General features: G+C 45.4%; 1 protein-coding gene across 1 annotated transcript in view; it reads right to left on the reverse strand.

Moving 5' to 3' along the window:
• Positions 1-2231: 2231 nt before the first annotated feature.
• The window catches only part of LOC136491908 (MLO-like protein 1), a 62765-nt gene continuing 38658 nt past the window's right edge, over positions 2232-26338 (reverse strand). Inside the window, exons 4-16 of the mRNA XM_066488111.1 lie at positions 13376-13385; positions 4665-4713; positions 4320-4442; positions 4205-4241; positions 3988-4094; positions 3796-3870; positions 3575-3663; positions 3426-3487; positions 3182-3210; positions 2855-3091; positions 2692-2759; positions 2513-2573; positions 2232-2423 (exon numbers count right to left, since the gene is read on the reverse strand). Coding sequence (XP_066344208.1) covers positions 2232-2423; positions 2513-2573; positions 2692-2759; positions 2855-3091; positions 3182-3210; positions 3426-3487; positions 3575-3663; positions 3796-3870; positions 3988-4094; positions 4205-4241; positions 4320-4442; positions 4665-4713; positions 13376-13385 — 1139 coding nt within the window. The remainder of the gene's footprint in view (positions 2424-2512; positions 2574-2691; positions 2760-2854; positions 3092-3181; positions 3211-3425; positions 3488-3574; positions 3664-3795; positions 3871-3987; positions 4095-4204; positions 4242-4319; positions 4443-4664; positions 4714-13375; positions 13386-26338) is intronic.

A 26338-nucleotide genomic window follows, 5' to 3' on the forward strand; every position in this document is an offset into this window, starting at 1 on the left:
TTCAACAAAATGGTCTTGAACAATGAGTTATAATTATCCAACAGTTTGCGATGTTCCACTACATTCTTATGGTTCAGAATGGTAGAAGCAAAGGAAAGAAGTTCCACACCAGTAATACCATCTTACATGCAAGTTGTACTTAAACGCTGTGAAACCCTAGAGAAGGAGGTCCGATCACTAAAACTTAACTTGTCTTTCATGAACAGGTGGGTACACTGCTGCAAGGACACAAGTTTCTAAGGAAAATTTTTGTCAAGTAATCATGAGCCACCTTTGTAAACCTATTTAATTAAATGTTTATAAACACGATTACAGGAAGGATTCAGAGCAGACCAAACAGATCAAGGAACTTCAGACACCAGGTTCAACTGGTTGCCCAAACACAAAGAAACAGGAATTCAAATTGGGTTTGCGCTGAATGATTGTACTGTTGATAAAAGGCGGAGTTGCCAGCTTGAGTTGAGGAAAGAAATGATCACATCTACCTAAACTCATGTCTGCTACTAGTGTCTGACGATGACAAACCAGTAAACCACATTCAGAGAACACGCAAGCCGGAACATGAAGTCTGACCGATTCATTCTGAAACGAACTCTGTACAATCTGCAGGCAAAACAATATGCAGATGGAACAACAACATGTGTTTGTCCAGCAGATTGCCCTTTGTAGTATGAAAGAGAAGTGAAGTTCATAGATTCTTGCTATGGCACAATTCAAATTATTACCATCACCTTGCATTGGATCAGTTCTACAAGAATGCTTGCTTGTTGTGGCGAGATTCCAAACTATCAATATCACCTTGCATTCAAGAGGCTTCAGACCATTGCAGACATCAGGTTTTGTTTGATAAAACAAAACATCCATGTTTAATTCGACAACGACCACTGAAAAATCCAAGATTATTTAGGGCACTGCACAAAGAAATGGATGCTCGATGCTTAACTAGGCAAACCTACAAATCAGCTTCATTCATGAAACACATCTAAACCTAGGAGACACTTCAAAGTTCTATCACAAAGTCTCTACAGATCACATCAATAAGCAATAACCCCATACGGCCACACCCACAACAGATTCCTAGTCACACAGCACAGCATCCAACATTCAAATGAACAGAATCAGAGCTACTGCTACTCATCCATCACGTAGTAGCCATGGCAAGCACCATGCCTGATGCACCCGCTACGGACATTGACCAAGGATTAAGCCAGCGTCCCCATGCCACTGCTTGCCAAACGCGTGCCCCGACGGCAAGCCCCACTTGGCCCACGCACTCGTCGTGCCTGCCATCCGAGCAAGGAACCATGGCCGCAAACGAACTCTGCCTAGTGAACAGAGCTAATGCGCCACACACCCCAGCAACCGGCCCTGCTGCAACCAAATCGACAAGCACAACCCAAAATCCCCCAAATCCAACGCAAATCCAACGCAAATCACCCGTCTATATCAAAAATCACCCACCTAAATCTCCATCCATCAGGAGACAAATGAGGCAAACTTCAGATCAAGAAAAAAACATCCAAATCTCGCGTCGTCGTCATCGGTGCTCGTCCTCCCATCTCCAACCCCATCGAACCCCGCTGCCCTGCTTACATTCCAAAATCCCACACCCAAATCTCCAATACTGACCACTACCCCAATCGCAGCCGCAAAAAGCACCAGAACTCAGCACTAAGCAGGGAGAGCAAACCACCGTTGTCCCAGCAGGGAGGCAAGCTGTCCGATGCCAGTCCTGCTCCCGGCGAGCAGCAGAACTTCCGAAACCCACAACAAAATCAAACAAGCGCAAAAACAGGGGAGCAAGCGGCGAACATAGGTACCTCAGAGCTCTAGCAATGGCAGACGACGAGCGAGCAACCGATTGATGAGGGCAGGTAGACGCATAGAGACAGGGAGGGGCGGAGCAGTGAGGTCGCCTCTCCTACCAGAAGAGCGTTGGAGGGGACAAGACGATGAGGAAATGGGGAAATCAGACTGATGCGACTTCCAATTTCAAGCAGTAACATTTCGAGTGGGCCCTACACAGCGACACATAGCGACCAGCACAGATCGGGCGTTCCATTCATCCTGCGGCCAGAAAATTCATGTGCCAACAAACCACAAAACACACATGTGTCCTATAGCATTTCTGAAAAAAAAAATAGATATAGCAAAATTTGTTTCAAGTTTTTTTCCCCGTAACAAACAGGGAGAGTTGCGTGCACGAAATACGATCACTGTCCCACACAAGTTCAGGTTGCTTCCACGCACAAAATTGTGCAGCTGGTTGCTTCCTCGCTCGGCTCCGCCACCAGCTGACAGCCAGTATCACTGGTAATGGCAACGGCGGCCACCCTGTTGCGCCTCCGCGCGCCGTCGGCCCAGCCTCTGATTTGCTCCGCGACATCGTCCGCAAAGACGGCGCTCTTGAACGAACTCCCCATCTGCAATGCATTATCATCAATTAGGTTGTGTGATTCAGATATCCACAGATCACTAGTTCATGGCTGCTCTTTCTGGCCGGCCAACTCACATGAGTGACGATGGCGTAGAGAGGGAGCGTGCTGTAGCTGCAGAGGACCTCCACGATGACACTGATGAGGAACAGAGAAAAGAGGCACAAAAGCAAGCGTTAGCTAGATCGCTGCACATTGATCTCGCAATCATGGATGACTGATAGTGATAGGAGGACAGATTAATAAGGTTCTTTACCATATGACAATTCTTGACACGCTGTATCCCGGTCCGTCCATCATGCAGGAGTTGACACCGAATGTCGCCTGCATAAAAACATAACCATGCGCCAAAATCCATCACCGACGCGAGAAACAAAAGAGTTACTCCATTGCATTGGTTGCCTGATGCTTGTGCTTACCAGCGTCCAGAAGAAGAAGGCGAACTCGAACGCGTTCTGGAAGAGGATGAAGTGGATGAGGATGAGCACCAGCCGGGGACTCCTGAACCAGAACAGGTCGTCTGAAGGGCTCATGACCATGCGCATGCCATTGCCACCCTCTTCGTCCTCGGCATCAGCAGCAGTGTGCTTCGTGGCGACCACGTAAGCCAACTTGTTTATGATGTGCTCCAGCTTTGCTCCGATCAGAAGCAGCAGCTGAAAATAGGACAGAAGTACTTCAGCATGCAGCAACAGTTGCAGCATCCAGAAGCTGCTTGTGCTTGGAATCGCACAGGTGGTACTTACAGCCAACGGGATTAGTGAGATCCAGAAGTTAGGAGTGCCATCCGAAACCCAAAAATTGATGTAAAATAAACGTCACCTTTTTGTGAATGTTATACACTTATACTAAGAAAACATAATACTGATAGGGACCAAGAAACTTTCTTTTTTTTTGGAAAATGATGGCAGGGACTCTGCCTTCCAATTAAGAGGGGAAGATACAGGACCAAGAAACATGTGAATCAATTAAATTATGGACAAGTAAGAAAATTTATCGTACCGGTGACATTGAGGAGCAGAAAGATCATCACAAATATCCAATGATACCATCTGCAGTAGAACAGATTGAAGGTATAGTTGTTAAATTGCCACTCAAGTCCTGAATAACAGCAGTCACATGATACCAACTTATATTACTTTATGCCAACTACTATCTTAAAATCTTTCTCGAGAGCTTTGATCAAGTCGTCGTAAAAGTTGAATTTTGGGTGGCCCCTCATGTGTTCCTGTTAATAACAATCAAGCGCAGATGACTAATAACAATCAAGCGCAGATGATTAAAAACAGTCAAGCATAATACAGAAAGAAGAGCGAACGATAATATGGCGTGAATGAATGCCATGTAGCATCATGATTACCAAGACGAAACCAAGCCTCATGGCATCATAGTCATCCTTTGTTAGTGATCTGTAAAACTGCTTGAAGAATGAACGCTGAAAGCCAAAACAAAAGTATATCACCTCTTGAAGTCCAAGCATTATATTCAACAGTAGTAATGTGCACAAAGAAGTAGGAGTAACATAGATGGGATGATCAGTGCTAGTGCAGACCATCCATATTATGACCATGGCGACTTTCTGGTGTCCCTTGCACCAGTCCTGTATGAACTTGATTTTCTGCACTCGGCTGGTCATCTTAGGAGCTGCAGTTGATTGATGCATGACATCAGTTAGTAATCTTAATGACTCTCTGAAGTAAAAAAAAAAAGGAATTCTGAATTTCTGATACGCAGGTTGGAATCGCTGTCCTACCACTGTCGCCCTCTTACTTGGATGGCGTTCTCCCAGTGCATCCACTTGCGCATCTGGACATATAAATCTTAGAGGAGCTGCAGGTTAACCTTGGAAAGATTCAGAAGGTTATGGAATAGGCTAGTAATAACCTGAAGAAGCCCCAGGAGCACGGTGATGGCGCTGAGAACAACATGAGTGATGGCCAGCACAAAAATGAAGACGTGGATCTGTTCCAACTCCAAGGCCGGAAGCGAGAGCAGTGGGACTTCTTCCTGAAAGGCCGAGGCATGTCAAAAGGCGGGCGGGTATGGGCCCAGAACTCTTTTCTCGGGCCTAAACTTGGAACTTGGAAGAGAACAAAGAAAGGCCATGGGCCCGTTTATTATACTGACGAAGCTGATGATGCTCATGTGAGCGTAACTGGATCATGATAATCTCGAGCTTATAGCATGCAAATCTGAACACTGAACAGCATGACGCGTATCCATTACTACCTTGTTTGAACAGTGCCCCGAGGCTGGCCCTCCTTGGAGCATCGTCCTCCTCGCGCCGGCGCCGGCGCCGGCGCCATCACGGGAGATGGAAAAGATGCTGCGGTGATGGTGTGCCGCCGCCGACGAGGCGCCCCGGCACGGTAACCAGCGTTCCATGAGGCTCTCGTCAATGCAGATGTCCTGGATCACGTCCTGGACTACCTCAAAGAGATTAACAAAAACAAGTTTGTTGGATCTAAGAGTTTAAAACTTATCTGAAATGATAAACAAATTCTACGTGACTCATTTTTGTGGTTGAGAAAAATCAAAATAAATATTGTTAGTTAATGCTCTTGGGAGCTCAAAAATCAAATTTGAAGTTAAGATAAGCTCTTTTCGTTAAGACGGCAAACACTTGAACTTACGTTTAAAGTACTATTTTTGGCTGATTTATTATGGACGAAATAATTAATTAATGCTTAAATATTTTGTTCCTATGGGTTAGTATGAAGTATGGACCATTGCATGAAATACTTGTGGGTTGGAGTTAATAGAGTTTAGGCCTTTTAAAAATTGTAACAAAAGTGTTAATGGCTGTTAGTTCTAACTGAACCTTAACTTTTCTAAGTATGGGAAAAGTAATAAGACAATATTATCTTGACATTTAATTTCTAACAAAAATGTTTAAACACTAGCCGCATGTTTTGGTATTGTTGATTGCATCAAAGTGAGTACTTGAGCATGACATAGGTGGTTGTTGTGTTGGGTGTCACGTTGCTCTCGTAAAAATTGCCCAAACTTCGTTAAAACACGCGGTGAACTATGTCGTTGACGTTCCGTTCATGAACTGGCACTTCAAGGATGAGCACAGGTTGGCATTTGTTTATCTCCCTCCATAACTGCTCTTTGATCTTGACTATTGCTTCGTTAGATAATCGGTAGTGTCGACTTTAGAGTAGTGAAATTGGTTGAGTTCCAGACGTGAGGATCAACAACTCTTGAGTCGCTTTAAAATGCGTATGCGACACCGGTGGCGGTAGATCGGCCTGAGTTCGTAGTCACCACGCGCACATGTTCCTGATGCCTGGCCGCTCCTGGCCACGATCGTGCTCATGGCCGGCCTTGCTGGCTGCCGGCTGCGCAGTCGGGCCAGGGGTTGGCCGCAGTCGCCTTCCGCGGCACCGAGCTGCTGCTACGCAGCCTTCGCTTGTGCGCTACCGTCCTGGACGTGCGTGGGCCAGACCGATGTCACGGCGGCCTTCGTCTAGCCGATGTGGCACTCTTTCCACCGCTCGAACCACCTACTCACCGAGCCGCTGCCTGCCTCCAGTAGTCAAGTCACACTAATGCCCTTGTCATGGTGTCACTGCCCTCCCTCGTGTCGTTTTGTTACACCGGCCCTACGAGACAGGCCCCCGCGCATGATCGCTGCTTCACTGCCGCCGCCCGCGTCCCATCATGGCGCTCCACGACAGCTCTCTCTCTCTCTCTCTCTGAGTCTTCCCCGTGCGGATGCCTCATTTCATTAACATAGCCTCGACCGAAACAAGTACAGCCTTGAAGAGCTGCCACCCCACCTGCCCTTGTCGTCGACGGAATTGCCCCGCTTCGCACGCCAAATACTTGTGGTTCGGGGCACCACACCTCAATTCGGCGTTTCAGTAGTTAGATAGAAAAGCCAGCTAGTAGCCCGACCCTCACCATGGCGCAACCGAGCACTACTAGCCGCCAATTTGGCGTTTTTCTCGCCACTAGCCAGGTTCGCCGTCGTGCTAGTAAAATTGGGGTAAGGTCCGAATGGGTTCAATTGTTTCTATCCACGAGCTTGCTTTGACCTCCTCTATCTGGTGCTAGCGCCATTTGGCCAGGGCGCCTGCCGGAGATGTGGTGACGCAAGGGTGTCCATCCTAGAGCACCGCTGCCCCGGCGGCTCGCACATGGCCAGGCCACCTCGGCACTCCTCCGCCTCAACCGTCACCGCAGCACAAATTTTGATGAGCTACTGGTGCTTACCCGCTATCTCTACCACCCCAATAGTATCTTAGGCCGCTGAAACAGTCACGCCGCCACACGATTCTGCCCGTCGTCGAGATCAGGCCTCGGTAGTGCATCGTTAAGCTACCAACCGCCGCCATCCTTGCGTATTTGGCCATAGAGCTTAGTTGACCCCTTGGTCTCACCAGAGCACCACTAGGTTGCCCAGCGAACCACCATATGCCATCGGTGAGCCGCGCCGTTGCGCACATGCGCCTAGGGGCATGCCATTGCAGAGACAAGTTTTTACTGGGTGGTAGGTGTGAAGCGTGTCTCTTCTGCAATAGTGCGCATAGTGCCACGTAATAACTTGTTAGACTGAGGACTCTTTTGCAAATGTGTCGGAGCGCTCGCGTAGCGGGCCAGTTAGGTTGGCCTGCTGGCGCACGGCCATGCTCTGCGTGGGTTGCAATGGGCTGCTGGGCCGAATGCTTGTCACCGGCCCTTTTTGTTTTCTAAAGCATTTTTCTAATTTAGTTTCTAAGCAAATTTGTAATTTCAATATCAATTTATGTACCTATTCAAAAATTTTGAAACTAATTTGTTAGGTTCCTAAAATCACGATCTATGTGCTAGTATGTTTTGTTCACATAGTTCCATAGTATTTTTAGGAGTTATCTAATTAAATTGAGATGCTTAATATTATTAAGATAGAAACTTATAGGAATTTTTATGATTAATCAGTGCTAGTGTTAATTCTGGAAATTTCATAATAACTTTCTAATATTACAAGGTGCTCGCTGTAATTTTTGTAGATCCATAATAATTAGTTTACTAAGATAGCTAAGGAGCCCTAGTTCGAATATATATATTAAATCAATGAAATAAAAAACACCTTGAGAGTTTAAAACTAAAATACTTGTTGGGAAATAACATCTTATTCGACAACGTGGACACTGTAGCCTAGTACGTTAGTCATTAGAGCTAGCTCAGTTAACTTGAGAGGCGTAATCGTATTTTAAGAGTTGCGGTTGTTGTTGATTAATTATGTCTCTGCGTTGCATCCACGTATATCATAATAGGAATAACAATGGATCACAGAGTCATCTGGAGTAGCAGAAAAGATGGTGCCTTGATGATCATGTCACCACATGATGGAATGCTAACTTTTGATTATATCTTAACCAGGCAAGCCCCGGTGCATAACCCCTATTATTCTGCACTTTTATTTTATGCTTGTGCATTAAGTTTTAAAGAGTTGAATGAAAACCACTTGCATATATATATCCTTACCCTATGAGTCCTACTAGTATGTTAGGATCGTGTAGATTGCTATGCTAAAGGATTCTGGTAGAAGTCGAGTGATTACCTGTCACTCACGAGAGATAGGAAAGATATTATTGTTGTTATTATATTACTATCCCATGGAATATATATGGAGGATAATTGGAGACCGGGCGGAATGTTACTTTGGATCTGGACTTGGTTAGGCATTCGAGCGAGGCTCAGATTGCGTTTGTTCCGCCTATGTCGATTGATGACCGTCCATTACTGTGGATGGTAGTTAGGTCACAGACTTATTATCCTGAGCACATACTTGCTTATGGGAGCGGAAAGGACTCATTACGCTCTTATCGGGGGTTCCAGCTCTTTCCGGACAGACTGATTGGAGGCGGGGAAAGATGGAGGTCTAAGCACAACACTGAGACTAGGTCTCAAGTGTGGGGGCTTGGAGTCCAAGTTTGACGAGGACTTGGACCCTTGATAGGAGTGGGACGAGTTGGTTCCATTTGTGTCTGGGGTACAAGCGGGGCGTGTGCTTTGGGGTACCCAGCTGGGATACATTGGTTCGTGAATCACCATTTCTTTGAGATGGTACCGACTTGGTTATGGTCTAGCATCGTAGTAAGAACTGGAATATGAAAGATGGTAAAATGGTTCTGATTGCTTACCGCCTTCTTGAAAGTAGCATAGGTGCTTACATAGAATGGTTAGTTAATGAACTAATGATGACTGCTAATAAAATTGAATATAAGGATGCACATTTGGTAATGCTTCCTACAGATGCAATAACCCACAAGCTAGATAGCCTTGCATATCCTTGGAGTCTTTTATTTTCCTCCTGTCAGGTAAGTCTTGCTAAGTACAATCGAGTACTCAGGGTTTTATTTCCCCTGTTGCAGGTGACCGATGGATGGTAGATGACTTTTGTGTGTGGAAACCTCCTGGTGGGCTCAGAGAGGATTCCTTCTATGCTACGATCGTAGTGTTTATTTATAACCCTCACTAAAAGTTTTTAGAAGAAAAGTTTTATGATCTGCCATCATATCTAGTTTATAAATGTTCACTATGTTAATTATTCACCATTAATCTTTATTTCCGTTGTAACTCTGATCATATGTCGTTCTCCACTGCAAGATAAAAATGTAAATCTAAAATGTATAAACTCTTTTACATGTAAAACTATCTTAATTCTGCTATTGCATTCAACTTGTTTAAGTACTCTAATGTTGTAATAAAGTGATGTAAGAAATGGTTAAGAATGTTGTAAGTTTTATTCTCTCATTTATGATTCTGATGGAAAAATATGGATTTTTGAGTTCTCCCTCGGGATGTGCTCCACAGAACTGCATAATTTTGTGTCCTTGCTTGGGTACTTAGTGTCTAGTAGAAGACAAGTACCCTTGAGAGAGCATTAGATTAGGCAGTTCTGCCATAGTCAACATCATCGGACCGCTACCACCAGCACCAGGTAATCTCCATTTTGCCGCCGTGGCCCTAGAATACTTCTCCAAGTGGATTGAAGCGAAAGCACTAGCAAGAATCACCTCAGGAACTCTGATAAGCTTTGTCTAGCAAAGAATCATATGTCGGTTTGGGGTACCAACCTACATAATAGTGGACAATGAGAAGCAGTTCGATTTCACCGAATTCAGAAATTTTTGTTCTGAGCTCAATATCAAGCTCGCCTTCGCTTCAGTCAACCATCCTTAGAGCAAAGGCGCCATTGAGAGGGCCAATGGCCTGGTCTTCACATCAATTTTCAAGGCACTCTTTGATGTCACGAAGGGAAAATGGGCCCAAGAGCTTGTGACATCGGTCTGGGGGCACAACATTTTGCGATCAAGAGCGACTGGCTTCACCTCCTTCTGACTGTTGTACGGCGAAGAGGCCATCACCCCAGAAGAGTTGAGGCTAGGGTCATTTCGAACGCAGAGAGAAGCCACAACTCCCATACAGCGATATGTCAAAATCGAAATGATAGAAGTATCCTAGCTTCACTGCCACCAACAACCTAGATGTATACCATGCAGAGACAAGAGCTTGGAGGGACAAGAAGGTAATCCAAAAGGACATCAACCTAGGCGATCTAGTCCTTATCCGCCATCCAGATAAGCAAGGAAAGCTACAATCACAGTGGTACGGCCCGTTAATCGTGGCAAGCATGATCAAACCAGGTACAATCAGCCGATGAACGATGAAGGGGTCAAAACAGACCATACATGGAACGCAGACAACATGCGTCGCTTTTATCCGTAGAACAATTTTTCAGTTTCCACAAACTTTCAATTCCAATGTAATTTCATCTTTTGCTTTTACTATTCGGAGATTGGCACTCTTTTTCCTCACAGGGGAAGCCCTTGTGAAAGGGTGTGAGGTTTTTTAATGAGGCAATCCTTTGTAACCCTTTCTTAATTAGCAAGTAAACTTATTCCCAAGAAAGCAAACTTCATCAAGTGTTGAAACAAGCCTGAATAGGACCTGGATATCGATAACTCTTTACAAAAAAAAGGTTGCTCCGTCTAGCATTCCACAATTAATTGTGGGAGTACTTTGCAACCATAAAAGCCCATGGGCTAGCATACATTTTGACTCTATGAAAGAGCGAGAGGGCGAAGTCAAAAGCCCATGGGCTAGCATACATTTCAACTCTCCGAAAGAGCGAAAGGGCGAAGTCAAAAGCCCATGGGCTAACATACATTCTAACTCTCCAAAAGAAGCGAGAGGGCGAAGTCAAAAGCCCATGGGCTAACATACATTTTGACTCTCCGAAAGAGTGAGAGGGCAAAGTCAAAAGCCCATGGGCAAGCATACATTTTGACTCACCGAAAGAGTGAGAGAGCAAAGTCAAAAGCCCATGGGCTAACATACATTCTGACTCTCTAAAAAGCGAGAGGGCAAAGTCAAAAGCCCAAGGGCTAATACACATCTCGGCTCTCCGAAAAAGCGAGAGGACGAAGTCAAAAGCCCACAGGCTAATTTGCATTTCGATCTTTCAAAAAACAGAAGCTGAAACAAAAAGGCCACAAGTACTCCTAAACACTACAAAGAAACGAGCTTTTTTAAAAAAGTCAAGACGCGTTCCTCGCCATCACGGAAACAAGAAGAGGTAATAAATAGCAAAATCTACCACAACCACCAAAAATTAATGAAAGTCAGCACACCTATCCCTATAAATAGCACACCTACAATTACCCTCGAACGCCAAGCATGAAACCAAGTGCATTCACTAGGGGAAAGACAGGGGTAGCCATCATCACTAGTAAAGCACCCAGCGCTTGGGATAAAAGGCTATACAAGAGCAAAAGCACGAAGTAGCAAAAGGGTGACAGCGTAAGAGAAAGCATAACAGCCAGGCAATATACTGTCCAAAACGAGCAAACACCCAATTTTCGTAGCGCACGGAGCTGGAAGACGATGCTGTAGAATGTGGATGATTCATAGCATCAAGCAAGCACAGGTGAGTAGTCGCGACTCAAAAGAGCAGTAGCTCTGCGCTAGGAAGTAGTAAGAAACAGCGAAGCATAATAATTTAGCGAATTCACCCAGCAACTCGGCTAACTCCCACCAACCCTCAATAAAGAATGACGAGGGTTAGCAGCGCGAAAGGAAGAAGGAAACATACCGATTGTACAATGTCTACCAATACACCTAGTACAAACAAGCAGGCGCCTATGTAAATCATTAAGCTTATAAGGAAAAACCCCTTAGCAAAAATTACATCACGCCAATGTAACCTTTTTGCACCCCTTCACCCTAAAAAGTTGGGGGACGGTGTCATTTCGAATCAAGTCATGCCGAGGGGCTAGCAATAGAGCCTCTCGTGCGTTCGCCTTTTTGCATCTCCTCGCCCTAAAAAGTTGGGGGGACGGCGTCATTTTGATCAAGTCACGCCGAGGGGCTTGCAACAGAGACTCTCGCGCGTTCACCCTTTGGCATCCCCTCACCCTAAAAAGTTGGGGGGACGGCGTCATTTCGATCAAATCACGCCGAGGGGCTAGCAACGGAGCCTCTAGTGCGTTCGCCTTTTCGCATCCCCTCACCCTAACAAGTTGGGGGGACGGCGTCATTTAGATCAAGTCACGCCGAGGGGCTAGCAATGGAGCCTCTCACGTGTTTGTCTTTTTGCATCTCCTCACCCTAAAAAGTTGGGGGGACGGCATCATTTCGATCAAGTCACGCCGAGGGGCTAGCAACGGAGCCTCTCTCGCATTCGCCATTTTGCATCCCCTTACCCTAAAAAGTTGAGGGGGACGGCATCATTTTGATTAAGTCACACCGAGGGGCTAGCAACTGAGCCTCTCGCACGTTCACCTTTTTGCATCCCTGAAAGCATCAAGATGCCCAAGAGGGGGGACGGGGTGAATTGGGCTAATTCTAAATTTCTTTGCAATAATTAAATCATATGGTTAGCCTAATTAACCCCTTGTGCCTAGAAAGTATTTCTAATTGTTCTACCGCACAAAAGACTTGCAACCTAAATTACAATCCTACTCTAGCATGGCAATTCTATGAATGTAAAGACAAGAATTGAATTGCTCAAAGTAAATGCTCAAAGTAAATAGAGAAGGAGGAATGCAGGTGATGTTTTGCCGAGGTATCGGAGAGTCGCCACTCCCCACTAGTCCTCGTTAGAGCACCCGAGCAAGGGTGTAGCTCCCCCTTGATCCGTGCAAGGATCAAGTGCTCTCTATGGGTTGATTCTTTGACACTCCATCGCGGTGAATCACCCACAACCGCTCACAACTTGAGTTGGGTCATCCACAAGCTCTCCGGATAATCACCAAGCTCCCAATCACCATCAAGCCGTCTAGGTGATGGCGATCACCAAAAGTAACAAGCACGAACTCTCACTTGACCATGACAAGCCTAATGAGAAGGGTGAATGCACACTTTGCTACTCTTGATCTCACTAATGAGGGCTCTCTTTAGGATTCTCAAATCTCAATCACCTCACTAGGACCTTGCTCTTCTTGGCAATCTCTAAGGTGTTTCTCAGCTGTTGGAATGAGCAAAAGTACCCACACACACGAGTGTAGGTTGTATTTATAACACGGGCTAAAAAACAAACCGTTATGTGCCTCTACAGGGTGACCAGACGCTCTAGTCAGTACACCCCAAACTCTAGTGGTTAAGTGTTGACCGGACAGCGTCCGGTCATGTTTTTCCCCTCACTGGAACCTTACTGTTGTCGACTGGATGCTGGACCCCTAGTGTCCGGTCACTTGCTGAGCAGCTGTTCGGTCAGTAGCCAGAACCTGATCAGCGTCCGGTCAGCATTGACCGGACATGTCCGATCAGGATTCTCCCTCTCTAGGACCTTATTGGAGTCGACTAGACGCTGGCCCTCAGCATCTGGTCACTTGACCTCTTAGTGTCCGGTCACTTCTAGATGCTTTCACCTTAGTCAAATGAACTGACCGGACCCTGAGCCAGCGTCCGGTCACACCAGAGCCAGCGTTCGGTCAGTATTTGACCCTCCATTCACTTCCAACTCTCTATCATATGTGAATGAAGTTTGCTCCATTGGATCAAAGGGCTATTTTGGAGCTACCTAGTGCTAGTTTTAACAAGTGTGCACCACACCTAACTCACTAGACTCACCAAGGTCAAGCTACCCATTCATACCCCTTAATAGTACGGCCAAAGGAAAAACAAAGTCCTAAACTACTCTAAGTGTCTCTCCAACTCCAATCGACACTTAGAACTAGTCCATCCTTAACCTTGTCATCCATCCTTTGAAAACCAAAACGATTTCCATCATAGGGGCATGACCACCTTGATTGCCCAATTCGATCGCCATTACCGTGACCTAACTTAATTGCCTCTACAAAACACACATTAGTCATAGTAATCATGTATTATCATTAATCACCGAAACCCAACTAGGGCCCTAGATGCTTTCAATCTTCCCATTTTTTGTGATTGATGACAATACTACCTCGAGTATGTCAAAGAGATGAGGTTTTTAGCATGCTTGGTTCATATAAGCTTTTGGCAATAAGAACAAAAGTGTTAGGCAAGCTTATATGACCCAAGCCAACATGATGTACTCAAAAGATATGAAATAAGCATGAGTACAAGTAATGAAGCTCATTTGCATCGGAGTAAAACACAGAAGCAAAGGCAAATGAGCATAGCACAAGTGATATGACATATAAATAATTCAAAGTAGAGAGCACACATGTCATATATCACGATCACGTAGATATCACTATCACATAAATATAGTTTAGTGTATAAATGTAAACACACGACGAATGCATAATAGTGTATCACATATAAAAACTCCAAATGTAAATAGATAAGCTAATAGAATAACTAAGCTCCCCCTAGTTATGTCACTCCCCCTAAGGCTATCATACTCGAACCCTCTCCTCCTTTGGCGTCAAACACCAAAACCTAAGGGTCGGTCAGCGGGGCTACAGCGGATGAGCCAGGCGCTGAGGTACGAGGAGCGAGGTGGAACTGGGTGCCATCATCATCTAATCCTGAGCTCTGAGCTATCTGACCCTCTATAGCTAGAAGTGATGCTAAAGCAGTCTAGGGTCAGATCAGGGACTGAAGCTGTTGTAGGCTATGCTGGTATAACTGAAGCAGCCGGCTCTGATGATGCCACTGAGGAAGGAAGCGTCTCTGTAGTCGCTATGATAGGTGCAGCTGTAGAAGGACCTAGAACATGTAGGTATGGAGGAGTAAGCTGCCCTATCAACTTGCTGAAGGTCGCTCCAAGACTCCTGGAGACTGAAGTGTCTAGCACTAGCAGCGACGATGTCTCAGCTAGTGTGAAGCCCATCTAAAGTGGTGTGAACTTGCGGGGCTATCACTAGAGAAGCGAACCACTAGGGACACCTGCTCTGTAGGTGAAGCATACTGTGCTGGTGGCTATCCCTAACTCTAAAGCCCACTAGGCTATAATGCTGGAGTCATCAAAGTGGTGGTAGGCTAACCAAGCTAGGGCGTAGGCTATGGCGGTGGAGCCCCAATTGCTTGTCACTACATGCTGCATGAATCCGAGAAGCTGCTGCTATATGAGAAGTTGTTGTTGATGCATGGCCTGCTGCTACTGCTGGATGGCCTGTTGTTGTCTCTAGGAACTCATCCTACCGAGTCTAAAACTGTGCGAAACATAGCAGCGATCTCCTAAACCTGTCGTGCCTGGTCCTGCCTCATCCGCTCAAGTATAGCAAGGAGAGTTGGATCTGTCTGCGGTGCAGGTGGAGCTAAACTAGAGCTACCTGGCCTCATGGTCATGTCGACATGCAGGCATCTGAGGAATAGGCTGGTAATCATCATCAAAGCTATCACTGGGGTCACTCACGACCATCCCCTCCTGCTGAGCAAGCTGCCTCCTCCTCTATAGCTGCAATACCCCTGATAATATCATCTGCTTGTGCTGTAGACTCTGGCACATCAGGACGATGATGTGGCTGGCTAGGTGTCTGTGGCATGCTGTGATGGATCATCTGAGTCATATTGTATGAAGGAAATTCCATCATAGCACCACTATACTCAGCAAGCATTCTCTGGTGGCCTCACAGTAACTGTCCTGTGAATAAGAAAAGTGATCCAGTAGGCATATGGCAGCTGCCTGTGACCTCTGAAGCCCTCTACAATAGCGTCCTCCATCTCTGATAGAAGAAGATCCTAGATGTCAAATACTGTCTGCTGCATTAGAGAGTTGATAAGCCACAACTGTATATGAGTCAAGCCCTCACGTGATACCCCCATCCTCGAAAGCAAAGTCCTCCTCATGATAGCCTCAAGCATGCGAGCAGTAGGAGTAAGATCACTAGGGGTTCCTGCGTGACTGCCTCGCCAAAGGGCTCTGTGAAACAGTGATGAACCAAGTATGTAGGGGGCACCATACCTGCCATGAGGGCGTCTGGGAGGCGTTGTCTGTCCATAGCAAACCTCATGTAACCTAACAGGCTGCTCCTGAAGCCTGAGTATCTCCCTGACCCTAGTGCTCATCAGCCAATAGTCTCTACCTCTGAATGCAAAGTGAATATAGTTATGCTGTAGGTCAATCTAGAGAGAAGCATAGAACTGACAAACCCAAGATGGAACATATAATTCGGTCCAGTCTAATCAAGTCTGTCAGCCCTAGCAGATATGCAAGGTACGGGCGAATGTGCTCTCCGGCTGCTGCAACAATAGACTCTATGTTACACACCCTTTGTGATCTGAATACTGCACCACTGTTAAGATAGGCATTATAGAAATCCTCCTGGAGTGGTGTGTAGAAGCCCTCTGATGGTCTCTCATCCCTCCTGGGTGGAAACCACACCTCAAAATCCACTGAACCTCAGCAGCTGTACCTGCTTGGCCGTGGCAGGCCCTCAGGTCAAGATGGGTCACTAGAGGCAGACCTTGTGGTCTAGGCGGTGGATGAGAACCCTCCTCTGAGTCTCTGGCCTTGGTGTAACTAGAGCATGGGTATGACCAGAGTGGCGTAACTGTGGCTGATGTGCCGGCTCTATCTCCTTGGCCTGCTCGGCCTGCTCACCCTCCTAAGTCTGCTTGTGCTAATTGTGCCTCCTGAGTCTGCTCTATTGCCTATGGCTACTGCTATGACTCCCCCTGAGGCTGACCCTCATCAATGGCAACATGCCGTCCTTCAATCATGAGAGTCCCAGCTAGACCACCATGAAGGTGCTCAACTCACTCAAGTGTAGCCCTCGCTTCTGGTGAAAGCTGATCTGCAATCTGGACTCTGTTGCGAGCACCTCCTCTCTCAGCATGCTCTGTGTCCTCTATAATTGCGGCAGCTCTTGCTGTCTCTACATCTGGATACTTGCGCTTCCTTACTACCATCATCTTTGTTGCCTTAGCCTTTTGGATCTATAGGCTGGCGAGGTGGGGGCCTTGGATCCTCGTCATCGGGACCACCTCCGACATTCTTTGTACTAGCCATCTGATGGATCTAAGAAGAATCAACTGCCACTAACAAAGATCAACTATCACTTTTGAGGCTTGGCCTCATTCCATACTCGTGAGCTTGGCCCCGAGTTAACTGACAGCTGCCACTGACACCTCAATGGCACTGACTCGCTGCACGATGGAATAGATAGGATATACAAATAATTTTAATTACTCATCTAGAGAAATGAAACCCTAATAGAGCAAGCAATTAGGTACGAAATTGAACCGCGGGCTTGCTACCTGACAAACTGGCGAAACAACAAGAAGAGGTATGAACGGGGAACCACCGGATCGGCTAGGGTTAGGGTTCTGGCTCGACAAAGATCGGCGACCGAGCAATGTAATGAGAGCACTCGAGCTTGGCTACAGCGAGGGTGGAGCTAGGGTTATGGCACTTAGTGGCTCTCCGGCAATGGATCAGTCAGCACTAGCACTAGTGCTACGTGAAGCTGGTGAAGGCACGACGCCATCAGCGCTGGAGCTCGGATGGCATAGCACGGGGACTTGGTGAGTGGTGGTGGATGGCGGCGCTAGATGACATGGCGGCATGGGGAGCTGCACATGCAGCGGACGCTTGGGCAGGTGCGGCGGAGCTTGCTATGCGGCAGATGGGATTGCGGCGGTGCTAGGCGCACGGGAGCACGGGGAGGCACTACGGCAGTGTGGGAAGGCGGCTCAGGAGAGCGAGGAGGTGCTATGGTGGCGTGGAGGCGGCGGCTGCTTGATGCTAAAGACGGTGGCTTAGGGCGACTGCGGTGAAGTCGACGGCTAGGGTTAGGCGCGGATGTGGAGCTAGGCATGATGGCACGATGGTTATAAAAGGGGTCCCCCATGGGATTGAATAGGAAACGGAGAAAGAGTTCTGATTACGCACGCTTCCTATTGACCGGACGCTCCGGTGCAGCGACCAGACGCTGCCACCCAGCATTCGGTCGATTTCAAAGAGGTCTAGTTCCTCTGGAATCATGACTGGACGCGTCCGGAGGACACCGACCGGACGCAGCCAGAGTCCGATCAATATAGCCTTCGTCTTCTCCACACGACTAGATGCTGAAATACAGAGTCCGATCACTCCTTCGCAGCAAGTTCACCTCCTATGAACTGACCAGACGCTGGACTTCAGAGTCTGGTGCAGCGTCCGGTCACTCTTTTTCCAGTAAATCTTCAAATTCCTTCGTGCTGCCTGTTCCCAATCAAGTCCCAACTTGAATAAGATCCAAATAAACACCAATTGGGACTAATGTGAGTGACCTCTCTCAAACCCTCAAGTTTTTCAAAATATTTTGCCTTAGGCTATAATTCTTTTTAAGAAAATAGGCAATAAGAGGGCAATTTGAAGACAAACGACAAAACAACATTTATGCGTATGCAATGCAATACTTGTAAGTAAATCTAGTTGCTTGTCAAGTTTGATCCAAGGTTAAGCTTCTTCACACACTTTTCGGCTGGTTATCTTAACCATGTTAGACAAGCCCTATATGCATTACGAAAGATTAAACATGTTATATTTTACAATGCAATGCAAGGGACAACACAAGCTCATCTTTTAGTGAAGTTGCTAAAATCAAGAACATTGAGCTCATTCCGCAATCTACAAAATGTTGCCTCATCTAGTGGTTTAGTGAAGATATCTGCTAATTGATCCTCGGTCCTTACACCTTCTAGTGATATATCATTCTTTGTAACATGATCTCTAAGAAAGTGATGGCGGATATCTATGTGCTTTGTGCGAGAGTGTTGAACCAGATTATTTGCAAGTTTTACCGCACTTTTATTATCACACAAAAGAGGTACCTTTTCTAGAACTACTCCATAGTCTAGCAAAGTTTGTTTCATGTAAAGTATTTGTGCACAACAAGCACCCACTGGCAATGTATTCTGCTTCGGCGGTGGACAAAGCCACACTATTTTATTTCTTGGAGGACCAAGACACAATTGATCTACCAAGCAAATGGCACCCTCTGGATGTGCTCTTTCTATCAACTTTGCAACTAGCATAATCCGAATCGGAATAGCCAACTAATTCAAATATAGCTCTTTTGGGATACCAAAGGCCAATGCTTGATGTGTGCTTAAGATACCTAAGGATTCTTTTTATGGCAATTAAATGAGTTTCCTTAGGATTAGCTTGAAATCTAGCACACATACACACACTAAACATGATGTCAGGCCTAGATGCGGTTAAATATAACAAGCTACCAATCATAGAGCGGTAGAGAGTTTGATCAACCTTGTTATCTCCCTCATCTAGGTCGAGATATCTATTAGTTGGCATTGGTGTCTTGATTGGCTTACATTCATCCATCTTGAATCTCTTGAGAAGATCTTTTGTATATTTCTCTTGAGAGATGAAGATCCCTTCTCTCATTTGCTTGACTTGAAAACCAAAAAAGAATGTAAGCTCTCCAATCATTGACATCTCGAACTCCTTCGACATCAATTCACCAAACTCTTTGCTTGAATCGTCATTTGATGATCCAAAGATGATATCATCAACATACACTTGACAAATGAAGATATGTCCATCAAGCTTCTTGGTGAATAGTGTGGTGTCGATCTTCCCAATGGTGAAGCCCTTCTCACTGAGGAAGTCCTGAAGGCGCTCATACTAAGCTCTTGGGGCTTGCTTAAGCCCATATAATGCCTTGGACAACCTATAAACATGATTAGGATATCTAGGGTCTTCAAACCCAGGAGGTTGATCAACATAGACTAGTTCATTAATAAAGCCATTTAAAAATGCACTTTTCACATCTATTTGATAAAGTTTCATTTCATGATGTGATGCATATGCAAGGAGGATATGGATGGCTTCTAATCTTGCAACCGGTGCAAAGGTCTCTCCAAAATCCAAACCTTCAACTTGAGAGAACCCCTTTGCAACTAGTCTTGCCTTGTTCCTCACAACAACACCTTGATCATCTTGCTTGTTTCAGAATACCCACTTTGTTCCAATGACTCTTGCACCTTTTGGCCGCTCTTCAAGAGTCCAAACTTCATTGTGGGTGAAGTTGTTCAACTCTTCATGCATTGCATTTATCCAATCCAGGATCTTGAAGAGCTTCTTCTACCTTAGTAGGCTCATAACAAGAGATAAAAGAGTGATGAGCAATAAATAAAGCAAGTTTTTGTGATCGAGTCATTACACCCTTTGATAGGACTCCCTATGATGAGATCTTGTGGATGATCTTGAAGTAAAGGTGTATTTTTTCTATTGACCACTTGAGGAGGAGGTTGTGGAGCATCAACATCTTGTGCTTGTACCACCATTTGTTCATGGGAGACATGAGTGTCTTCATTTTCTACTCTCCCATCTTTTTCACCATCTTGTGGCACACTTGATGAAGAAGGTGGATCAATCACTTGTACATCATCTTCATCATCTTTAGGCTTGATGTCTCCAACCAGAATGTTCTTCATAGCCTCCCTCAATGGTTCATCACCTACATCATCAAGATTCTCATGTGCTCCTTGGGAGCCGTTAGATTCATCAAATTCTACATCATATGTTTCTTCAACCAAGCTGGTGGCATGATTAAATACTCTATATGCTTTGGACTTTGATGAGTAACCAACAAGAAAACCAATATCACAATGTCTTTGAAACTTCCCTAGTGTCGATGTTTCACCACCGATAGCCTGCCACGGGGGTACCCAGGGCAGTTTGTTCGGGCTTCAGCGTATGTAGAACTCGACGGTTAACGCAAGAGACAGTCAATTTATCCTAGTTCAGGCCCTCAACCATGATCGAGTAATAGCACTACATCTAGTCAGTGTTAGCCTTTGCGTTGGATTGATTGTAAAGTGTTGCATTGTCTAAGTCTGTTCTCCAGGAACTCCACCCTCCTTTATATAGTCAGGAGGCCAGAGTCCTAGTCGGTTTACAATGAGAGTTTCTAGTAGGGTTATAGAATACTACTACTACTAAGATTACATGGAAAGAGTCCTAGTTAGACTAGATCTTCTTCCTTTCCTATGGGGTATCCCATGGGTCCCGTATTGACAAGCCCCCAAGCACTTCATGGTTGAGCTCAGGAAGCCTCATCTTGTTCCTTCAGGACTTGCCGAGCAGGAACAAGCATCGTCCGACTGCTTTCCTGAGTGAAACCGTGTATCGCTTCTTGGGATCTTCGAGTGGTGTGTGCTTTTTTGAATAAAAAGTACATCCATCTGGGTGTAGCCCCTAAGCCTCTTGCTATTTGGAACAAGGAGCTAGAGGGTCTTGTCTTGAAATTGTTCTGATTCTTCGTCGAAGGGCTCCCGAGCATATACCCGGGTTATTTACCAAAAAGAAGTTGGATATAGTTCGGTCCGGGTTCTTTTTGTCATGATGTCTTGAAGTGGTCTGACTTGAAGAAGTCTTCTTGGTGACGTGCACTTTTTCGAAGAAAAAAGTGCACTCACTGAGTGTAGCCCCTGAGCCTCTTGCTATTTGGAACAAAAAGTTAGAGGGTCTTGAATCTTATATTGTTTCAAAACTGCTGCCTTGAAGAAGTCTTTTGAGTGATGTGCGCTTTTTTTGAAAAAAAGTGCACTCACTGAGTGTAGCCCCTAAGCCTCTTGCTATTTAGAACAAAGAGTTGGAGGGTCTTGAATCTGAGTTTTTCAAAGAACTAAAAACCTCTCCTGTTGCAGCCCCCGAGCATATATCCGGGTTCTTTTATTCAGAAAGAACTCGGATGCAGGGTCTTAGCATATTCTCTGGTAGTCTGTTGTTATCAGATGTAGTTGTATGGTGGTGGTTGAGTGTAAATGTTGTTTGTTCATGAGTTGTACAGTGTTGGTATATCCTTTCGAATATGCTCGTCCTTGAGTACTGTTCCTTCACGCCTGAGTCCTGTTCCATTGAATTCTATCTTTTCACTGTGTCCTTTGTTAGGTTTGTTCCGTTGGTGCTTGTGGTCCATGTGCACCGCTTCTTTGGTTTATAAATACCCTCCTGGTGTGCTGTTTTGATTCATTGAGCATTTTGTTGTGTGGTCTGAAATCTCTGTAGTCATGAGTATGATAGTTTGTGAAGTAGAGCAGCCCCTGGGCGTATCTTGTAGTTCTTGTTTATCTTGTCATAGCTGGAGGGAGTCTTGTGATAGAGATTAGAGGTAGACTAATCTCGCAGCAGCATTGTACCAGGAGGTACGTGGTGATAGTTGGAGGAAGTCTTGTGATGTGGGATACGCTCCTTCATCTAGCAGTTCTGGGTAGATCCCCCTTGCCTATCCTGTGACTGTCCAGTGCAGATCAACGCCTGATCCGGTGTCACATCAGACTTGGGTAGATAGATGCCTGCAGGCCTTCCCTGGTCCATATTGTCCTACCGTGCTGCTGACTTCTGCCTCAGATGTACTATGTTCGTCCTTTGAAGAAAATAGTGTAGCCAAGTGCGGTTTGTTCTACCGAGTAGCAATTTGGAACACGTAGTCGTTCCAGAGCCTAGTTGTGTCCGGGTTCCTTTTTTCTACCTTGCTCGTCATAGTACCGAGTTTGTTGGGTCTTGTAAGATGTGTAATCTTGTATTTTTTGAAGCCATTTATAATGGAAAGAATCTTTTCTTCTGAGTTGTCATTCTTTTTTCTGCTGATGTCCTGGTTGTTTATGAGATTCCCGAGTTCTTTCTATAAGAACTGAGTTCTTGTGTTCCTTGTGAGGTAACCCTTCATTGCTTCATGGTTGATGAGTTCTTTTCGTAGCAATATAATAACTCTATCGTGGTGCTGGATGGATAAGTCTGAAATCTACCCGTTGAACTGTACCCTTGTGTACAAATGTGTCGTCCGTCATTTTAGCTGTGTTAGTTGTGTTGGGAAATGGACCGTTGCATTCTCATGCCATGTTTAAATGGGCCTAGTGGGCCGCATTTTTATTACTGTAAAAATCTATTTAAAGGACTTCTTTCTTCTTTTTATTTGCTGCCCTGCTTTTGCCTTGAAACCCTAGTCTTCAAAACTCCGCCGTCGCCATTGTCGCCATCATCTGAGCACCACCGTCTGAGCATCATCATTTCTTAGAGCTTTATTGCTTTTGCTAGTATATGGGTAGGAAGAAATCAGCGAGCAAGTCCCAGGCAACTTTTGTAGACAAGGAGGCATCGCTTTTTGTGATTGAAAATCAAGAATTCATGACCATGAGGGCTGCTTAGAAGATCTGGCCGGCTCTAACTATGACTGAGAATCAGTTGCGTGAGCTTGTCAGTGATTGCCTGATCCAGGACAAGGAGATTGCTGAATGGAGAGCTCTAGGCCAGCATCAGGTCCTAACTCCAGGCCCTGGTGAGATTGTTCTTTTTGTCTCCTTTATCCGTGCTGGACTTTGCCTTCCTGCTTTTGCTTTTCTTCATCGATTTCTCAGTTATTTTGGGATTAGCTTAAACCATCTTACTCCCAATGTTGTCCTTCATCTTTCTATTTTTGTTCATCTTTGTGAAACTTTTCTTGGAATTCCTTCTTCTGTTTCTCTCTTTCGTTACTTCTTCCATCTGAAGCCCCAACCCCACAGCGATGACACCCATGTTCTTGGTGGCTGTGGGATTCAGTTTCATCAGGGTCGTAAGAGTAAATGCTTTGATTATGACTTGGTTGATTCTGTGAGGGATTGGCGTGCCGACTGGTTTTATGCCACCAATATGATTCCTCCTCTTGCTGTTCATTCTGGTTCTAGTCCCATGGTTAATGACCGATGGGAAAAGAATTCCCTAATGGTGGATGAGCTCCAAGCAATCAAGCCTTTTCTTGAGAGGATATGTGCTTTGAAATAGCAAGGCTTGACCGGCTTCGAGATCGTTTCTAGTTTTCTTCGCCGCCGTGTCCAACCTCAGAAGGAGCAAGAGAATTACGGTTTTGAATACTCTAGGGCAGAGGACCCTTCTCGTATGGTCCCTGCCCTTGAGTTGACTAGTGAGGAGGTGCTTGAGCGCCTTCAGAAGTTGTTGAAAGGAGTAAGTGTCGTCCCGCATACTATCCCTGAGTATTGTGCTAACAACCTGCCTCCTCCTGTGAGTTGTTTTTTCTTATGCGGGTACTTTTCGTATTTCCTTTGTTGTCTCCACTTTTTGCTTAATCTTTCTCATCTAGTTGTTTTACTCTTTTATAGGAATTGGGGCGTAACTTTGTTGATCCAATCCCCCTTGATGACTGCCCTGCCATTGTGGAGACAGGGGAGAATCTTGCTGGGGCACCTTTAACCAGTAAGTTTCAAACCACCATGATGTTTCCTAGTGTTTCTTCTGCAGTTCTTGACACATATGTAGAGTATGTTCCTCATCTAGTTCCTCGAGCTCCTCGTAGTATCGGAAAAAGGGGGCGAGCGGATTGTTCTTCTTCTGGTTTGTCTACTACCAAGAAGTCTCGCTAATTGAGTACTTGTCTAGGTACTCAAGTTATAGGTAGCATGCTCCTAGGTGAGCATATTAATACGTTTTGTCTTTTTGTTATTTGTTTGTGCCTTTAACCGAGTACTTTTCTCCCTTTTCAGATGGCACTGTGGTTGGCTTGTTTGAGAGTGGGGAAGATGAGGGTGCCGATGCAGCCCTTGTCATGCGTCGGTGAGTTGTTTTCTTGTTTTTCTGTTGTTGAACACCTCTTTTTGTTCTAACTTTGACCCTGTTCTCTTGTAGTAAGCGGTCGTCGATCTCGAGTTCTTCTGGGGCTCCGATACTGACCATGCCACTCCTATCGCAGGGTGGTGGTAATATTTTGCTGCTATAGTTCCCCCTCTAAGGTCTTCTGTTGGTTTTATGAAGAAGAAGATAGCTGAGTGAGTGAATCCTCGTTCTGTTTCTTTGCTTTTGTTTTCCTTTTTTCTGATTCATATTCTTATCATCGAGTTTCCTTATCATCTTGCAGACCCTCACCTTCCCTTAACCATTAGTCGACCTCTTGTTAGTCTTTCGGTTTGCCCCGATGTACTGAGTCTTAGGATCCTGAATGTACGGTCGGTGAGGTGGCTGTGAGGGAGACAGGGTTCTCTGGTGATCACGTAGCTGCTGATTTGCTGGCTCCGGAGGTGACCGTGGTCATGGCAGTGGAGCCATCTGAGGAGGTGGCCAGGGCTTCCTAGGGTATGGCCCTAGTCTTGTCTTCTTTGCCTCGGCCGGCTTCTCCCTCTGCTCCTCTTGCTAGTGGTGTTCAACATTTGGATGATGATGTGGTGCAACAATTCGATGCTACTCATCGGTTGTCAGAGCTGACCGCTGCCTCAGGAACCTTTGCGACTTCTTTTGGGGAAAACTCCAGGTAAGTTTTTTCTAAAGTTCGTTCTTTGTATGTTCGTCTTTCTTCTATTCTTATGTCTTGTTTTTCTCTCTCTCCTTTGTTCAGTCTTTTTCTTGGGATCATACCAGCTTCTTTTTCTCATCTGAAATCGAGAAAAAGTTGTCTTCTGAGGTTAGTGCCCTAAAAATAGAGCTTGACCTCTGTCGGGCTAAGATGGAGACCGAGCGTCAAATGCACCAAAGGGAGGAAAAAGCTCTCCGTGCCCAGGTGGTTGAAGCAGAAAAGTGGAGGGATGCTGCTGTCTAGGAGGCCTTGAAGAATATGGAGGCCATGAAGAATGAGTGCAATGGTATTGCGGGTTCTTTTTGTTTCCTTTTGTATTCAAATTTCCCTTTCTGCTGACTTGTTTTTTGGTGTCTGGTCTAGCTCTCCAAGTTGAAAAATAGAAGCTCTCAGAGGGTATTAAGGAAATGAAGATACTTGCTCACAATAGTCACAACAGGGCTAAAGAGGTAATTACTTGTGCTGAAGAAGAACTCATGCTTGCCAAGTTGATTAGGCATAGAGCTGACAGGGATCTTGTGCAGGTCCAAAAAATGGTTAAAGTCTTGACTGGTAAGTTGGCGACGGCTACTGAGAATTGGAATGCTTTGTGGAAATCATTTCGGTCAGTAGCCGATCTTCTCCGGACTCCATCAGATGATGGTCAATCTTGGGCTCAGTTTATTCCCCAAGTTCTAACCCATTTCCAGGAGTTTATGAAGAGGTGCGCCCAACTATGTACCAGGAATGTTCTTGCCCAGGTCTGGGTTCTTGCTCCGGAGATGCCTTTGTCCAAGATTGCAGAGGAAGCCGAGAGTCAAGAATATCTAGATGCCATTGAAAAGGTGGAGCCTGAGGTCAAAGATTTAGCTAGGAGGATTGTAGATAATCTTAATATTGATATTTCTTCTCCTGATGATGATGCTTGATGTAATTGACCTTTGTACTCTAGCCTCTATAATAGGATATTATACTTCTTTTTGAATGAAGATCTTTTATTTTTTGATGTCTTCTTTGTCTTGATGTTTTCGCCTTATTTATTCTTTAAATGAGTTGTCCAAGTGATTGGAACTTTTTCTGAGTAGTTGCTTGTTGGTCATGTTGTTTATCCGTTGTAGGATCGCTCCTTGATAGGTCGAGCGTTTGTATGGCTTTTATCTGCGCCGTGTAATCAACTCGGTATATGCAGATCGTTGTCTTGTCAAATCTTCTTGATTTTGTCAAGTGCTTGTCAGGCTTTTGTCTGCACCGTGTAAACAACTCGGT

Source organism: Miscanthus floridulus, chromosome 11 (assembly GCF_019320115.1).
Source record: "Miscanthus floridulus cultivar M001 chromosome 11, ASM1932011v1, whole genome shotgun sequence".
In the NCBI taxonomy this organism is placed as follows: Eukaryota; Viridiplantae; Streptophyta; class Magnoliopsida; order Poales; family Poaceae; genus Miscanthus; species Miscanthus floridulus.